This window comes from Cydia amplana, chromosome 3 (assembly GCF_948474715.1).
Source record: "Cydia amplana chromosome 3, ilCydAmpl1.1, whole genome shotgun sequence".
Classification (NCBI taxonomy): Eukaryota; Metazoa; Arthropoda; class Insecta; order Lepidoptera; family Tortricidae; genus Cydia; species Cydia amplana.
This window is the reverse complement of record NC_086071.1, coordinates 2,361,061-2,377,734: the sequence shown is the minus strand read 5'-3', so window position 1 is coordinate 2,377,734 and position 16,674 is coordinate 2,361,061. Positions and strand designations below refer to the sequence as shown.

The following is a 16,674-nucleotide window of genomic DNA, read 5'->3' as shown; positions in this document are numbered from 1 at the left end:
TTATATTATTTCAGTGTTCTGAAAATTAATACTTTAAGACCCTATAATTTATTTTTCTTATGTTAATAGGAAAATGTTTTTCGAGTAACTGGCCTTGTGCAAAAATTATAGGTACATATATATAATCTGTCTATTTTCTGATGAAAAATAATCATATTAAGCTGTAAATTCTGAACGAGAAAAGGAGGTTGAAAATTTGAAATAGAGACTGAATTTGAAATAGGGTTCGTGTTAGGTAGGTAGTTCTTCGAAATTGGCTAGACTTTAAATTATGTTTTATGTATTGTTAAGGTAGGTAGGTAATAGTTATTTACGATAAAAGTGCGGAAAAGAGGAAATTCGTAACGAGTGGCGATAAATTAAAACACGACCGAAGGGAAAGTTTGAAATTGACACGAGTTGCGAATTGCCTATTCGCAAGTGTGTCGTACAACGTTTTACAGTACATATGGCCCTTTAAAATATCGGCATAGACACGGTCGACACGGAAAGTGCTAATTGCCGCCCTAGTGCGGGAAAGTAGCACTATATGTACTGTAAACAATATTTAAATCTTTTAATTGTAATAATCCGGAACAGCTTCAACGTTGTTATCAATATCTTTTTATGTAATTCTTATTTCTTTTAACCGATAAATATCTATACCAATTGAACAAAAATCTGTTACCTTTATTTTACTTAATCTCGATCTCTACTTTTAACTGTTCCACGTTACCTGACTACCATCTGCAAGTACTTAGTTAAGTAGGTTATGCTGTAAAACTGATGCGCTGCCATTAATATTTTATTCATTAACAGACAAGACGCGTTCTGTTAATGGGGCTGCACGTAAGTAAGGGGTGTAACGAAAAAAAACTGTAATCTTCAAATGAAAAATTGATGCAATTTATAAGGATTTTTGGATTTTAGGATTACTAGAATATAAAGCGACTTTTAATTTAAATAATCATCAGTTTTTATTATTATTCTATTTTCTGTAGGAGTGATAGGCAGCTTTTTCCTAGCGCATTCAGTGACAGCTATTTACGAACCCGTTTTTCATATTTGCCTGCACCATCCCAACACATGTTGGATATGTCAAGGTTTTTTGGCTGTTTTATCCTTCTCTTTTAATACACTCTTGATTTGAACCCATTAATAGTCTAGAGAACGGCACTGCGGGACGTATGGTGGTCTTCTTACTTTGCTCATCGTCTATTAAAAAATATGACTTTTTGTACGAAGGAAATTGTATATGTATTTTGATTATAGTTCATTTCACTTTAGCCGAATATTTACCCCAATTTTTCACGATAAATATGACGGGCATGCGGGGGCGGGCGCAAATTCTATTAACAATATTTCTGATGGGTCACTTGTTCCTAGAGGTCTGAAGGTCTGAGGTCCTAGCTTCGAGACCTCTGTTCAAGAGACAAATTACTAAATTAGTAGTTGGTTATTATGAAGTGCACGAATCTACGAGGTTATTTTAAGTGGAGTATGTTGAAAATTTTCTTGTCATTTGGAAAAGTTCAAATTTCAGTGATCTCTTTTATTCAGCGGGGTAACGTCGCATGGCGTAAAACCAGAATTATTTGCACTAAAATATATAATTTAATAATAATAATATATAATAATAATAATAATTTGAGCCTATATACGTCCCACTGCTGGGCACAGGCCTCCTCTCATGCGCGAGAGGGCTCGGGCTATAGTCCCCACGCTAGCCCAATGCGGATTGGGGACTTCACATACACCTTTGAATTTCTTCGCAGATGTATGCAGGTTTCCTCACGATGTTTTCCTTCACCGAAAAGCTAGTGGTAAATATCAAATGATATTTCGTACATAAGTTCCGAAAAAATCATTGGTACGAGCCAGGATTTGAACCCGCGACCTCCGGATTGAAAGTCGGGCGTCATATCCACTCGGCCACCACCGGTTTTAATAATAGGACTTATGCGATAAGAAAGCCGTCGTCATCATGCTTAGAAATAAAATTACAACCGTTTGAAATTTACAGTTTGTTTTCGGCACCGGCTTATTTAATACGCTTTTAGCTGAATCAATTCGGTTGAATTGACTGCCCTACGCATAATAGACGTTGAGCTTGAGACCCTAGCAAGAACTATTATACAAATCTGTGCCCTAGCCAAGGTGACAATCGCTGGCGCTTCGACATCGAATCGCTAAAATCGTTTTGTTTCTCTCTATCACTCTACCATATTAGTGTGACAGTGACAGTTGCGTTTCGATTTGGTCAATTATATCTCTACTAATACAATAAACTAAAAAAATGTCCTCATAACACAATGTTTACCTATTTTTTATGATTCACATTAGGGTATTTGACAAAAAGAGCTGGTCAATTTTTTTTAGGTAAATTATTTTAATTTGAAATATGATAATTCTGATAGTTTTTTACAAGTTCTTCACGGTATAACGAAATCCCAGAATCCCGATATCTCGCATTTCGGGGTCCAGGAATCAGAGTAGATAATTCCCTTTAACAGGAATTCCATATTTTGATAGTTTCGTGTTTTATATGAAACGTTAATAATATTCTGCTTTTATTTAATATCATTTATTTAATAAAATATATTACATTAGCAAAAAGTATCAATCCTACCTACTGGCAAATACCTATTATAAATAGTATACTTTGTACCTACTACGACACATGAAAAATACATGCACACCTCACAAGAGGAAATCACAATCACATTCATTCAATCAATCAATCACTTCATTTGCAATACTTAACAACATTCTGAGAATTATATCACTAGTAGTACTTAGTAAATCATTACAAAATTTAAAATGCCTACCTAGTAAAAACTATTAAATACTTTGGCAATAACAACGACTGACCAGACTTGCCATTTCTAGCCCCAACAACAATTGGACAAGTAATCTAAAGATTCTAAAGTTCTCTCTTTTTCAATCTTAGTTTGACGCCGTTGACGGATTCGGTTATGATCCTGTGAGCGAACTTGGGCTCGTCTTCGGGGGCGCCGGGAAGCACCTCGTACCGTCGAAGGAAGTTTGATAGTGTCGCCTTCATCGCCACCCAAGCGTAACGGAAACCTGGAAATCGAAAAGCAATTAGGCAACTTAAATTACGAGGTTTAAATGTTTGATTACGTTATTTAGCGAATTTATAATATAAAATCGGTATACCCAATAACGGTTTAGATTTTATTTATTGAGAATATAAATACTTCCTTCTCTACATTTTTACTTAAATTATAGCTCCCTTTCAAAGGCAATTATCAGAGACGTCACTTCCGACCAAATTAGACGGGTACCGTTTAACCTACTTTTAGAGAGGAAAAATATACGCATTGCCGTAAATTATTTCGTTGGAGGTCGTGGGCGTACTTTTTTGAACTTGTAGGTTGTTTACCTATGCAGTTTCTCGGGCCCGCGCTGAATGGCACGAAGGCGTATGGGTGCAGGCTGTTGAAGAACCTCTCCGGATTGTACTTTTCGGGCTCCGGGAACATCTTCGGGTCGGCGTACAGGGCCTCGTAGTACACGACCACTTGCGTTCCGGGAGGGATGATTCTACCATCTGTGGAAGAAGAATAAGATGTAATATGATGTAAAATGATAAAATGTAATACCTAAGTTAATACCTTGCTGATATTATTAATATCAGAAACACGCGGAACAGCACTCCAGATTTCGAATTAAAGATGTGGGTCTCCGCTAAGCCTAAATGGGACTAGACTGGGCATGTCTGTCGCATGCACCAGGAAAGATGCGTCAAAGTGGGTACTGTAAAGGTTTGCCACCTTTACAACCTTCTTTGATTTTGGACAGTGACTGACAATGGATGTAATTTGAATTTGGAACTGGCGGACGCTGTCAGACAGAAAAACATCTGCAAGCGGACATTCTAGAAGAAGCAGCTATTCTAAGTAGACGTGTTGTACGTAGCGAATATGTTTGAAAAAATATATAAAAAAGACTAGGTACGTGTGTTTATTTGAATCTACGACATCCTCCTTGTTAGTCCAGTAGACTGAAAGGGACCCACCACCGGACACCATAGATGGTCGACGGTGTTAAAGCGGACCAAAAAGGAGATGGTGGGATGACTTGGACACATTCTACGTTGAATGGAGGGAAATAACAAACAATAGGGCCGCATGGAAAAAAATAGGCATTTGCCCAGCAGCAGGACACTAAAATGGCTCAAAATTTTATTTAAACGAGACAAAGGGAAAAAGGCAGTGCATTATCTTGTCTCGGCACATTTCGTCGTATTTCGAACCCTTGTAGTTTCGGCTTAATATCGTCATGAAAAATAAGATTATTGTACCTTTTAATGGTAAATCATTTTGTATCTGCCTTCCAATTTTCGTCACAGTGGGGATGACGCGGATGCTCTCCTTGATGACAGCCTCGAGGTATTTCATTTCAATGAGATCGCGGTTGGTAGGCTGTCTTAGCTTGTCACTGTTGAATATGGAATTCTGTTCCTCAACTACTCGCTTCTGAATTTCTGGATACTTGGCTAAGCAGTACAGAGTGTGTGCCATCGTCATTGTTGTGGTGTAGTGTCCCTGTGGCAAAATAAATATCATTAGTGCTGAATACATTTTATTTTAACATTTTGATTCTAACGTGGTAAAAAAAAAATATTTTATAGAAGAATACTATGGTATCAGAGAAAAAACCGCAAGTCAATGTTATATGTTAAGTTCTAATTTTTAATACTTCAATTATTACCTAAACATTTTTTGGCAACTATTGACGTAAATATCAATTAACAGTATGTAATAATTTGTACATTATGCTTTACGAAAGCCTTACAGTGAAACAGAGCAGCGTGATTTCTTCATTGATGGTCTCATCCGGAGCAGGATCGCCATTGGGCAGGGTACTTAGAAGAAGGGAGTCGAGAAGGCAAGCCTTTTCTGATACTTTCTCGTGAACCAGAGCGTTGATATCAATGGTAGCGTTCTTGTTGTTGCTCTTAATTTCATCGATGAATCCGTTTAGCTTCACTCTTCTCTCACGAATCAGCTGTGTTAAAAAGAACGATCATTATACAAGGAACACTCTTGTTATGTTTTATTACATCGACTAATTAGGGTAAAGTGGGGTAAATATAAAACACGGGTAAAAATAAGACTAAGTTTTTAACTAACAAAAACTTATTCTATTTCATTCCTATTCCATTTAAGAAAGTCTACACACAAGGTTTCAAGCAAGGCTTTTTTAAATGAAATAGAATAAGTTTTTAGTGTTAAAAACTTAGTATTTTTACCCGTGTTTTATATTTATCCCACTGGACCCTATATATGTATAGTAACAGAAAATTGTAATGTTAAAACGTACCTTGTCACTGTAGCCTCTAATTGTTTTAATAGTATCCATCATTTCCCGGTAAATTGGTGTCCGTTTAAAGATGAAGCTAATATTCCTCCAGTACGAGAAATAATTTTCGGTGGCGATTTTGATAACCCTGAAAATAAAACGAAAATCAAATTATGCGAAGTGTTTAAAAAGTAGTTGGTCAAGATTTCATTCATTTACAGATATTTAGTAAAAAAAATACAATAGGCTACATGACTAATTTTCATTTATGGTATCAATCGATCAGGTTTGTTTTTAGGATCAAATGTCTATATGGGACCCATTGCATTAAAGTAACACAAAAGTCAATAATTGTAGTCAAAACCGACAGTCGCACTTCACTCGCGAAACGCCCTTAACAAAACGATAAATGAACGTGACGTCAAGGTCTCTGAGAGCCCATCATGTCGTATGGACAAAACAAGAAAATTGCGTTTTTGTCGGTGAAACATTGTGTTTATGTATATAGTTGCTATACAATATTTTTTTGGATAAAATGTAAGGAATCGAATGGTACCCTTACTTTTATCGTTTTTGGAAGTTAAAAAAAAACTTGAAATTTAAAACTTTCAGGTCCTGTATTTTTGTAACATTTCAATATTTTATTTTAATATCCACATTATTGTGATAAATTGCTTGTTTGCTATCTATTTTACTAAATTTTGTTATAAAATTCAACAGGTGTCATCATCCCTATTTGGGTAAAATTTTTCATGTCAAAGATAAATATTTATTAAATAAAATAAAGTAATTATTTATTTCAGAAAATTTTCCATAATAACTATATTATTATAACTCTTAACCTATGTTAGTGACAATATCTATCTATATATATAAAATTGAAAAACCAGAATGGGATAAAAAACGAGGGAAGAAGCGAGATGGCGCCTTACAAATTTCTAAAAAAGTTTTTGACACGTTTCTCGAATACCACGCACGTATGATAAGAAAAAACTGTTTAAATCTATTATCTAAATATGAGAATAGAACTAGAGCATAAAAACTATCGCTTTCGATGCGTATTTAATTTACAATAAGCAAAAGAAATTTTCATAACAATCTTCATTTTACGATGATCGGCCATTTTCGGCAACTCTCGGTTGGTTTCGTTTCGGTGGTGCTACAGACAACATTATTTGATGTGGTGCTACAGACATACCAAATGATTTTGTTTGTCATGTTGGTATACAGTTATTGCGGCGTTTTATTACACGAAGTAAAATAAAAAGTGATGTCAACCTCAACCTTAGTCTATGCGGTCTATGCCCATACGAGTGACTTATGCCATATATGACTTATCAATAATATCAATCAAATTAGTATTATCGTATGATTATCGTGTTAATAATTTGTATTTAATTGTTATACATTTCTTTTTGAGTTATATTATTCAGATTGACTTTTCACGGCTTCGGCAAACATTGCCATTCGTCCGGGGAACGGGCTGCCGAGATGGGCCAAAAATACAAAGTTGATAGCAATTAAGTTATTTAATATGAAGCCCATCAGTTCAAGGGATGGTGCCCGTAATAATGTGTGTATGATAATTATACTTTAATGACTTTACAGATATAACCAATTCGGGAACTGTTTTCTCGCGTAATACGATACGACTAGACCAGGTAGGATTTTCTTCATGCTGAACAGTCACCATCAGATATATCGGAGCGGCCGAGGTATTCACAAATATCTGAACAATGTAAATTATAATGTAGTTAAAGTGCATGTTCAGATATTTTTGAGCGACCTTGGTGGCTCCGGTATATATCTAATGGAGACTACAAATTCATGAAGCAAATGTACAGTCAGCATCAAATAAATAGTGAAGGCTAAAGTAGCCAAATATATCGTAATATAACTTTGTTGCATAGAAATAAGGATGTGTTCCGTTATATTGGTGATGTATTTGGGCATTGGAGAGACCAAAGCGGCTAAGCGCTCAGTGGCTCGGATACGAGAGAATGGGAGAGGATCGTGCCGTGAAGAGAGCGTACTTGGGACAACGAAATGGGAGACGCCCGATTGGACGTCCTACAGGTATCGCTGGAACGACGTAGTTGCTCAAGATCTGCTCAACCTCGGCCATGGCGACTGGTGAGAGCTATCGCAAGACCGGGAAACATGGCGTGATCTGGTGTCGGAGGCCAGGACTCACTTTGGGTCGTTGCGTCTTGCGTCACCGTAGCCGTCGTAAGTAATGTCAATATCCAGACAAGGAAATGGGGACTACTTACGTTTGTATGAAAATACGATTTATGGGCGGTGGTTTTTGCAATTGGGCTTATAAAAATAAATAATAATTTTGTTGAAACAAGTTTTAAATAAATACCTACGTAGATGAAAAAATACAATCTTGCCTTTTATCAAATCACATAATTTTTTGAGCAATTTGCGAATAAAGTTATCCAAATAACGGTTATAAATAAGAAGTCCCTATCACAGTTATAAACCCTGGCAGGGTTCAATACATCATAATATCGGTATCTAACTAAACATAAGACAAACTCTTTACTTCATTTACGCGAGCGGAGCTGCGGGCCCGTCTAGTACATGTATATATATGTACTATGTAATCTATGTATAACTATTCTAAGCATGTAGATGTAGGCTACTCCAGTACTTCCAGAGAGCACCTTATATCCTGTCTGCGACCGTGGCTGGTGGAGACTGCTGGCGCTGCCGCGTACGCGCCGCACCAGCGACGCGACGCCACCCGCTTGCGCATGGTAAGGTTATTAATAAGGTTACCAAGCCGTAATGTAAAAATTTGACTTACCTAGCGCTAGCGTCTAGATAAGGGTGGTCAGGATTGGCGAGCATATTGTGATCGACTCCCATCAATGTGTTGCACAGGATGTCAAACATGAAAGGTCGAAGGTATCTGTATATATCCACAGGGGCCTTGTCCACGTATTGGTCGAGCACTTGGTAGAGGGCGTCGGTGCGCGAATTGACCGCGTCAACGCGAGCTTCTAGCGTCTTGAAGTGGAAACTAGGAGTCATCAGTTTACGAGTTGATTTCCATCGTTCACCTAAAAAGATAGATAATAAATTATTATTAAAGTCTTATCAACCAACAAAAACTTCGTTTTTTATTTATGGCTGTTTAACGCTTTGAATCTACAAGTTGCCTTTAGATCATATTCTAAGTGTTAATAAATCACCTTCTGATGTTGAGACAGAATTCCCGAAGAAAGGCATCATAGCAGCGTTCCTTTCAGTGGGCTTGGCCAACTCTGTCGGATGTCCAAGGATCGACTAAAAAGAAATAATTTATTAGTTATCATATAGCCACCTATTGCATAAAAGTTATCTGGTTCTTTTTCTTTTTATTGACATTACTGGTTTTATGATTATCTTTTTTTTATTTGTTGCTTATCATTATTATGGTTTTGGTATACAATTGACGATCTTTTTGTGAATTTGTGCTATTTTTATGTGAAAATACCATGTAATTTCCAAACTGTTTAAAAGATGACAACGTTACGGTTTCACTGACTTAAATTGTTAGTCGCTATTGGCGACATGTCGTCTAAACAGTTTATAATATTACATGTCTTACGAAAGTTTAATTTCGATGTAATTTCCAATTAGAAATAAATATATCTAATCTAGTCTGTGTAAATGCTGGAAGCAGTAAAGCCCTTGCTACACGGTCGCCGACAAGCCCCTCAGACCGCGTGGCCTTGGTTTGGACGGACCGTGTAGACAGTTGTTTCCAACAAAATTTGACCAAAACTGATCAAGGACAGACCAAGGTCAGACGGTTAGAAGGCTTGTCGGCGACCGTGTAGCAAGGGCTTAAGGTGTGGCAAAAAACCCGAAACAACGCTAGGAAGATGACGATAACAACAAAGTTTTGTATACATCCTAATGTGTCCCTAGTGTATGGCAGGTCTGGTGTGGAACACTGCATACTGATTCTGATGCAAATGCAAGGTATTTTGCACAAAGAGATCCCAGACAATGGGCAGTTGATAACGGACAGTTAAGTTAGACTTTCCCGCAATCAAAAGAGCTATGAAAATTCTTTATCCTCGTGAATATTTGAATGTAGGTAATGTTTTAAGAAAAACTGAAAATTTTGGTTCATTTCTAGTCAATTATGAGGACAAGCACAACTGATTCAAAAACGAAAAAAAAGAGGCCCTTAGTCATCATATAATATTTCAATGTCAGATGGGCGATGATAATTTAATTCATAAAAAGATTACTTATACTCGTATATGAAATCGTATAACTATCAAAAACTTCGGTGACCATTTATCTGTTTTTAAATGAATAGTACTAATAATTCTAAGTAGAAATAACTTTTCACTTTCTATGTTCTCGAAAAGAAAAAAGTTAATAGGTATAGTACATTTTATCTGAAAATACCCGTAATTATTAGAACAATAAAATAAATTAGTACGTTATTTACTTAAATGCATAATACAAGTTGTTTGTACAATTACTGAAATATATAGTTAAGTAACTGAAAAAAATATATCTGAGAATGAGGAATGAATGAATAATGATAAATTTAATTTTCTAAAGGCGCGGTAATACATATACAAATTACCTTGCAACAATATTACATATTAAATATGTAATCAAAGTTGCAATACACCTCAATTATCTTTCTCTGGTTTTTGATTAGATTATCCTGTTTACTGGGAAGGCCACGCAGTCGGCACACTTGGAATGAGTTCATGATCTCGGCAAAAAAACCCACTTTTACCGCGGTCAAGAATAATTGATTCTTATGATTATATTTAAAATAGGTTAGTTTAAACAATTATTTACGCTTGCATTCTTTATATAGTTAACGTGAAATAAATAAACATTTAGGTATGGGACATAGACCCACCGACTTTTTAAGGCTTGTGTTGTGGGTACAAGACAACGATAGGTACAGCTATACTACATACAATCACTTAAATAGGTATATAGAAAACATCAATTTCCGGAACCAATTGGTATAAAAATTAATTTATCAAATCGTGAAGTAGAAAAAAATAATTATCACTCATAAATCTAATGATGATTTGCGGTTACACTTAAACAATGTCAAATAATTCCCCACCACGCATAACTACAGCAAAAATCAACATTTTGCGCAAATTCAAAATTCAATCTGATTTTCCAGTGTCAGGTCTAGCATGAGTTGCGTTCTCGCGCGCGGGACCATACATCTTGCGCGACTTCAAGTATGGAGTCGCGCGCGAGAACGCAACTCGTGCTAGAGACCGTATGGTTGTTTTATTTACGTAGTGAGACAGAACACATTATTAAATAAGAAAACTTTTGTAAAATATGTTTTCTTACCCCGACATCGTCAGATTCACACAGCATAACCCACTCCTCGGAGCCAACCGTCAAGCGATAGTTAGTCATGCCGTATTTTCGCCATTTGTCTAATAAGATCTTAGACACACCTGTAAAAGTGACAGAACTTATGTAATACGAGTATTTCGTCGGGTAAACTAAAACTCGGGTCGGGTACTAAAAGTAACTAAGTACTATCAAAAAATTAAAGTAACAATGCACTTTATTACACTTGTAACACGGTTTATTGTCCAATAATTTCAATGGTGTTAGTTAGTGACTTTTGGTTGTCACCCGACGATTTGTCTATCATTTATAAGGTCGTAGTGTAATTTCAATCAATAAAATAATGTGCTTTCCCTAAAATTACAAAAGAATACCTCAATATTTACTTGTAAATATAAAGAAAGGGTTAGATGCAGCCTCATCAACATGCAATTAAATCACCTTACTAACTAAAGTTCGTCTTAGGTACAGGGGGTGTATGCCAATCGCTTACGATCCGTATCCAACAAAATGCAACTGTCACTGTCGTTTCGTTGTCAAAGCGCAAGCGATTGTCACCTTGCCTAGGCACCCAGGTATGTTACGAGTAGGTACTTTATGTTGAAGTATAACGCTGGCCATTTTTAGAATCTAGTTTAAATTTTAATATGTCTAGGCCTGTGTTTGTTTTACTTGTCACTCGGCAACAATTTTCTCATTGTAAACATTATGTCACATGTAATTTTATAATAATATACATTAAATATTTCACTTCTATCCAACTGTGTTTACCATCGACTCCGCATACTAACAATAGGTTATGTGCTACATCTGAAGTGTAAAATATTTTGTGAAAATATTATTATATAACTCGAAATATGGATGAGTATACTAATTCGAAAGTTACTTTGGAAAAGCTGAAAGGTACCATTAACTATCGCGATTGGGCATTCCAGATAGAGAATATACTCGTATTCGAGGATCTATGGCAATGCATTACGGGAAAACAAGAAACCGCAGGTGAGAACGACGCTACCAAATTAGCTCGTAAAGAGGAGAGGGCTCGAGCGAGGCTTTGTTTGAGCGTGGAAAAATCGTGCTATCCTCACATCACGCAGGCGAAAACTGCTAAAGATGTGTGGAATGCCTTGAAGAAGGCATACGATGACACCGGGTTGCACAGGAGATTGTCGTGTCTGCGAACTTTATGCTCCATTAAGTTGGAACAGTTCGATAACATGGAGATTTATGTCAACGAGATCTTGTCACTTGCTGAACAACTGAGTAGCATGAAGAAACCTCTTGATGATGAATTTCTGGCTGCTATTATGCTTCAAGGGTTACCTCAAGACTATGAGCCAATGATAATGGCTCTGGAGCATTCTAGTATAGATATAACTACAGATATGGTAAAAACAAAACTTCTTCAAGATAAGAGATGGAAAGGGAGCGTCGCTGGTGGTAGCAATAGCGATGGCTGCTTATTTACAAGGAATCGTAGTAATGAAAAAGCTAGCTCCCGAGGCCAGAAGAAAAATGCCTCAAGTACATCAAAACACGCTAGTACCTCGTCAAGTACGAACAAGTTGTGGTGTTGGAAGTGTCGTTCTAAAGGACATACCAAGAAGGATTGTCCTCAATCGGACCGTAATGGAGCGATGACGACTTCTATGGTGCTGTCTGCACTTAACACGGACAGTTCGTGGATTATTGATTCTGGAGCGACAGATAATATGTCAGGACGCCAAGAATGGTTTCAAGCTCTTGATGAGTCGTCGACTAAGGAGGTGTGTGTTGCTAACGGTAAGAAGTTAGAAGTGAATGGGAAAGGTGACGTACATTTTACGGTTAACTCTCGTGGACAAACGATAGATACAACTTTGAAAGATGTAATGCTTGTACCTGACCTTACTGTTAATTTAATATCTGTGTCTACTCTTGCTGAAAAGGGATTTAAATTTATTTTTGATAATAATGGATGTGACATACTTAAAGCTGGTAAAGTAGTTTTACATGCTAGGAAAATTGGGAGAGTTTACAGGCTTAATTCTGTGGGTAAAGTCAATCTGACAACGTCAGCTACGTCTAAGGATATGATGTTATGGCATCAACGTTTAGCTCATATAAATTTTGACAGCTTGGCATCACTTAGGAAGGTTGCTAATGACATTGACTTTCAGGTTACTACTCAGAAGAAAGTTTGTGATGTGTGTCTTAAGGGTAAGCAATCCCGCGCTCCCTTTGTGACCGATCATAACAAACAGGTGGCCGAGACGCGGCTGGCGCTCATTCACAGTGACGTCATGGGGCCGATGCCGACTACTTCTCTCGGAGGCAAGCGCTACGTCCTCACGTTCCTAGACGACTACTCCAGGAAGGTGTTCGCCTATCCCATTGCAAAGAAGAGTGAAGTGTGTAAGTACACTAAAGATTTTATTAGACTGGTAGAGAATCAGTGTAGTGCTAAAGTCAAGGTACTGAGAACAGATAATGGCTCTGAGTACGTAAATGCTGAGTTGACGGACTTCTTTAAGAAGAAAGGCATTGTACATCAGCTGACGGTACCCTATTCTAGTCAGCAGAATGGATCCGCGGAGCGCCTGAATCGTTCTTTACTTGACAAGGTCAGATGTCTACTGTATAACGCAAATCTCGATGACAAGATGTGGGCAGAGGCTGTAAACACAGCGGCGTTTCTGATCAACAGATCGCCAAGCTCGAGACTTTCTGGTAGGTTACCTGAAGAGGTATGGAGTGGTAAGAAAGTACGCCTTAAAAATCTGCGTGTCTTTGGTTGCGAGGCATTTGCTCATGTAGATGACTGTAAACGTAAAAAGTTAGACCCCAAAAGTAGAAGGCTAATCTTTTTAGGTTACTATGATAACGTGAAAGGATATCGTTTGTTCAATCCTGATGACAATAAGATCGTTGTGTCACGTGATGTGGTGTTCAACGAATCTGGGTTTCCAGGGAGACATTCTAAAATAGGGCCAAAACGTGTGTTTGAACCTATTTATCTTACAGGAGGTGATAATGAGAGGGAATTGCTGGAGACTACGTCGGTTGAGGCGGAGCCAGAGTACCCGTTGCCTGAGTCGTCAGATCATCCACTTGAGGCGGAGCCAGAGTACCTGTTGGCTGAGTCATCAGATCATCCTCTTGAGGCGGAGCCAGATAAAGTTCCTGCCGAATCACCACATCATCCTGTTGAGTTGGAGTGTGAACGCGAGGCTAGTGAAGATTCGGTAAGATTGCCTGAATTGGCTCCAGAGTCTACTGGTCAACGATATAACCTACGCCCACGTATGCCTAAGACAACCTGTAACATAACTAACGTGTGTAATGTGACAGAGCCCATAGAGCCGCGTACTGTCAAAGAAGCTTTGAGTTGTGAAGATAAAGAGTTATGGCAGAAGGCCATGAAAGAGGAAATCGATTCTTTTGTCTTACACGGAGCTTGGGAACTTACTGATAAACCGGTTGACAAGAACGTCGTTAAAAATAAGTGGATTTTTACCCTTAAACGAGACTCAGATGGGAATATTACACGTTATAAGGCAAGGTTGGTAGCTAAAGGCTTTACTCAAAAATATGGTGAAGATTTCCAAGAAACTTTTTCGCCGGTCGTTCGTCACTGTTCTATAAGATTGTTGTTATCTCTGGCTGTGGAAATGAATCTTAAGATTGATCATTTAGACGTGCAGACAGCATTCCTGAATGGAGATTTGCAGGAGGAGATCTTTATGCAACAACCGGAAGGTTTCATATGTCCTGGCAATGAGAACAAAGTATATAGATTACGAAAGGCTGTTTATGGGTTGAAGCAAGCATCGCGATCCTGGTACCAAAAGGTAAAACATGTCTTACTTTCTTTGGGATACAGACAGTGTAAACAAGAGGACTGCATCTTCACTAAGAGATCAGGTGAGTCGATTGTTTTTATCGCTCTGTATGTTGACGATTTTTTCGTGTTTTATAATGACAAACGTCTGGCTGAGACGTTAAAAAGTTCTTTGTCAAAGGTTTTTAAACTCAAAGACTTAGGCCCGGTACGAAACATGTTAGGTATAAAGGTAGAACGTGATGCAACTTCCATCAAACTAAGTCAGGAAAAGCGGATTGACAATATGTTAGATCGTTTTGGCATGACAGACTGTAAGCCTGTAAAGTCTCCCATGATAACTAATGTTAGTTCTGTCGTTGAGAGTTCTAATAATGCTAGGAATAACATTGTAACGAAGTTTCCGTATCAAGAGTTGATTGGTAGTCTTATGTATTTATGCGTAACTACGCGACCTGACATTTCGTTTGCCGTGTCATTTTTAAGTAAATTTAACAGTTGTTATACGGAATTCCATTGGAATCAAGCCAAGCGTATACTGCGATATCTTAAAGGCACTAAGCAAAAGGCTTTGATATTTAAGAAGTCGAATGTAGATCCCGTTCTTGAGGGTTATTCTGATGCAGATTGGGCGGCTGATCCTGATCGAAAGTCGTACACGGGGTATGTGTTTAAATACGCCGGTAATTCGGTATCTTGGGGTAGCTACAAACAGTCGTGCATATCGCTTTCGTCGACCGAGGCGGAGTATTGCAGCTTGAGCGAAGCGAGTAGAGAAGCGGTGTTCCTACAAGCTTTAATTAAGGAATTGTTAATGACGACTAGTTGTAAAATAGTAATGTATTGTGATAATCAATCTGCTATACAGCTTGCTACCAATCACACTCATCACAGACGGAGCAAGCATATAGAAATAAGATTTCATTACGTTAGAGATATGATAGATAGGTTTAACGTTGAAATTGTATACATCCCTACGGGTGAAATGTTAGCAGATGTGTTCACTAAGCCCCTGGGCTGTGTCAAGCACGAGGTGTTCACTCGTCAGCTTGGTGTGGCATGAAGCCATGATGATGCCCACGTTATGGGGGGGTGTTGAAGTATAACGCTGGCCATTTTTAGAATCTAGTTTAAATTTTAATATGTCTAGGCCTGTGTTTGTTTTACTTGTCACTCGGCAACAATTTTCTCATTGTAAACATTATGTCACATGTAATTTTATAATAATATACATTAAATATTTCACTTCTATCCAACTGTGTTTACCATCGACTCCGCATACTACTAATACTTTATGCTTTTACACTTTTATCACCTCCTGCAATTCTAATGTAAGCGGCTTTACCCCATTTGACGCAATTATACCGGTACCCTTATCTTGATATAATATACCAAATCGTAAATAGGTAAATTAACGCTTGAAATGTTTTTACTAATATGAAGTCATACATTGCTGGATATAATATGAATATGTAGGTAGGTATTCAAACAATATGTTCAAGTACTAACCATCAGAGTCAAATCCGAGTTCCAGAGCGTTTCCAATGATAGGCAGCCCGTCCGATCCATTGAACTTGCTGAGTAGTTTTTTAGCTCGCGTGTTCTTGCGCTTGTAGTCGTAATAGAATACCAGTCCTACGAGCACACACAGGAGGGTTGCCAGGAGAATCATCGTGATACTGAAAAACAAAAGCAAAGTTTCTATAAACAAGTACCTAACTAACATTCCAAAACATTAAAAACTGATTGATAAATTAGGTAAGTACGTGTTACGCCGTATGTTACCTACTCTCACATCCGAGACGACTGCCTATAAAAGTCTTACATACACAAACATACCCATAACATTACCCCCTTTATTGTATGGGGTATAAAAAAATTAAACAGACATTATACATTGACAACCGGTGGTCTTACGTATAGGTATTTATTAAATAATTTAACGTTATTATATAAATATACAAATTTGAATATTAAAATTAGTTGTAGGTACACGACTTAAAATCTAAATATTTTTTTTACCTAGTGATCACCATGAAATACTTTATTACAGTCTTTATATCCATGTTTATTATAAGTATATATGAATAATATATAATTTAGGTAAAAAGAATTAGGCTACTTTCATAAAAGTACTGTAAAAACTAATTAGATATAATATGTCAATGGTCTTTTAAGGAGCATCTTATCGAGAT

The 16,674-nt window shown here is 37.4% G+C and overlaps 1 protein-coding gene across 1 annotated transcript; it reads right to left on the bottom strand.

Moving 5' to 3' along the window:
• Positions 1-2,783: 2,783 nt before the first annotated feature.
• Positions 2,784-16,180, bottom strand: LOC134662350 (cytochrome P450 4c3-like). Its single transcript, XM_063518544.1, has 9 exons — positions 15,989-16,180; positions 10,654-10,763; positions 8,511-8,604; positions 8,123-8,378; positions 5,329-5,455; positions 4,801-5,013; positions 4,307-4,550; positions 3,386-3,553; positions 2,784-3,066 (listed from the first exon to the last, which is right to left on the bottom strand). The coding sequence occupies exons 1-9, from the start codon at positions 16,149-16,151 to the stop codon at positions 2,903-2,905; spliced, it is 1,539 nt and encodes a 512-aa protein (XP_063374614.1). The 5' UTR covers positions 16,152-16,180; the 3' UTR covers positions 2,784-2,902.
• Positions 16,181-16,674: the final 494 nt, after the last annotated feature.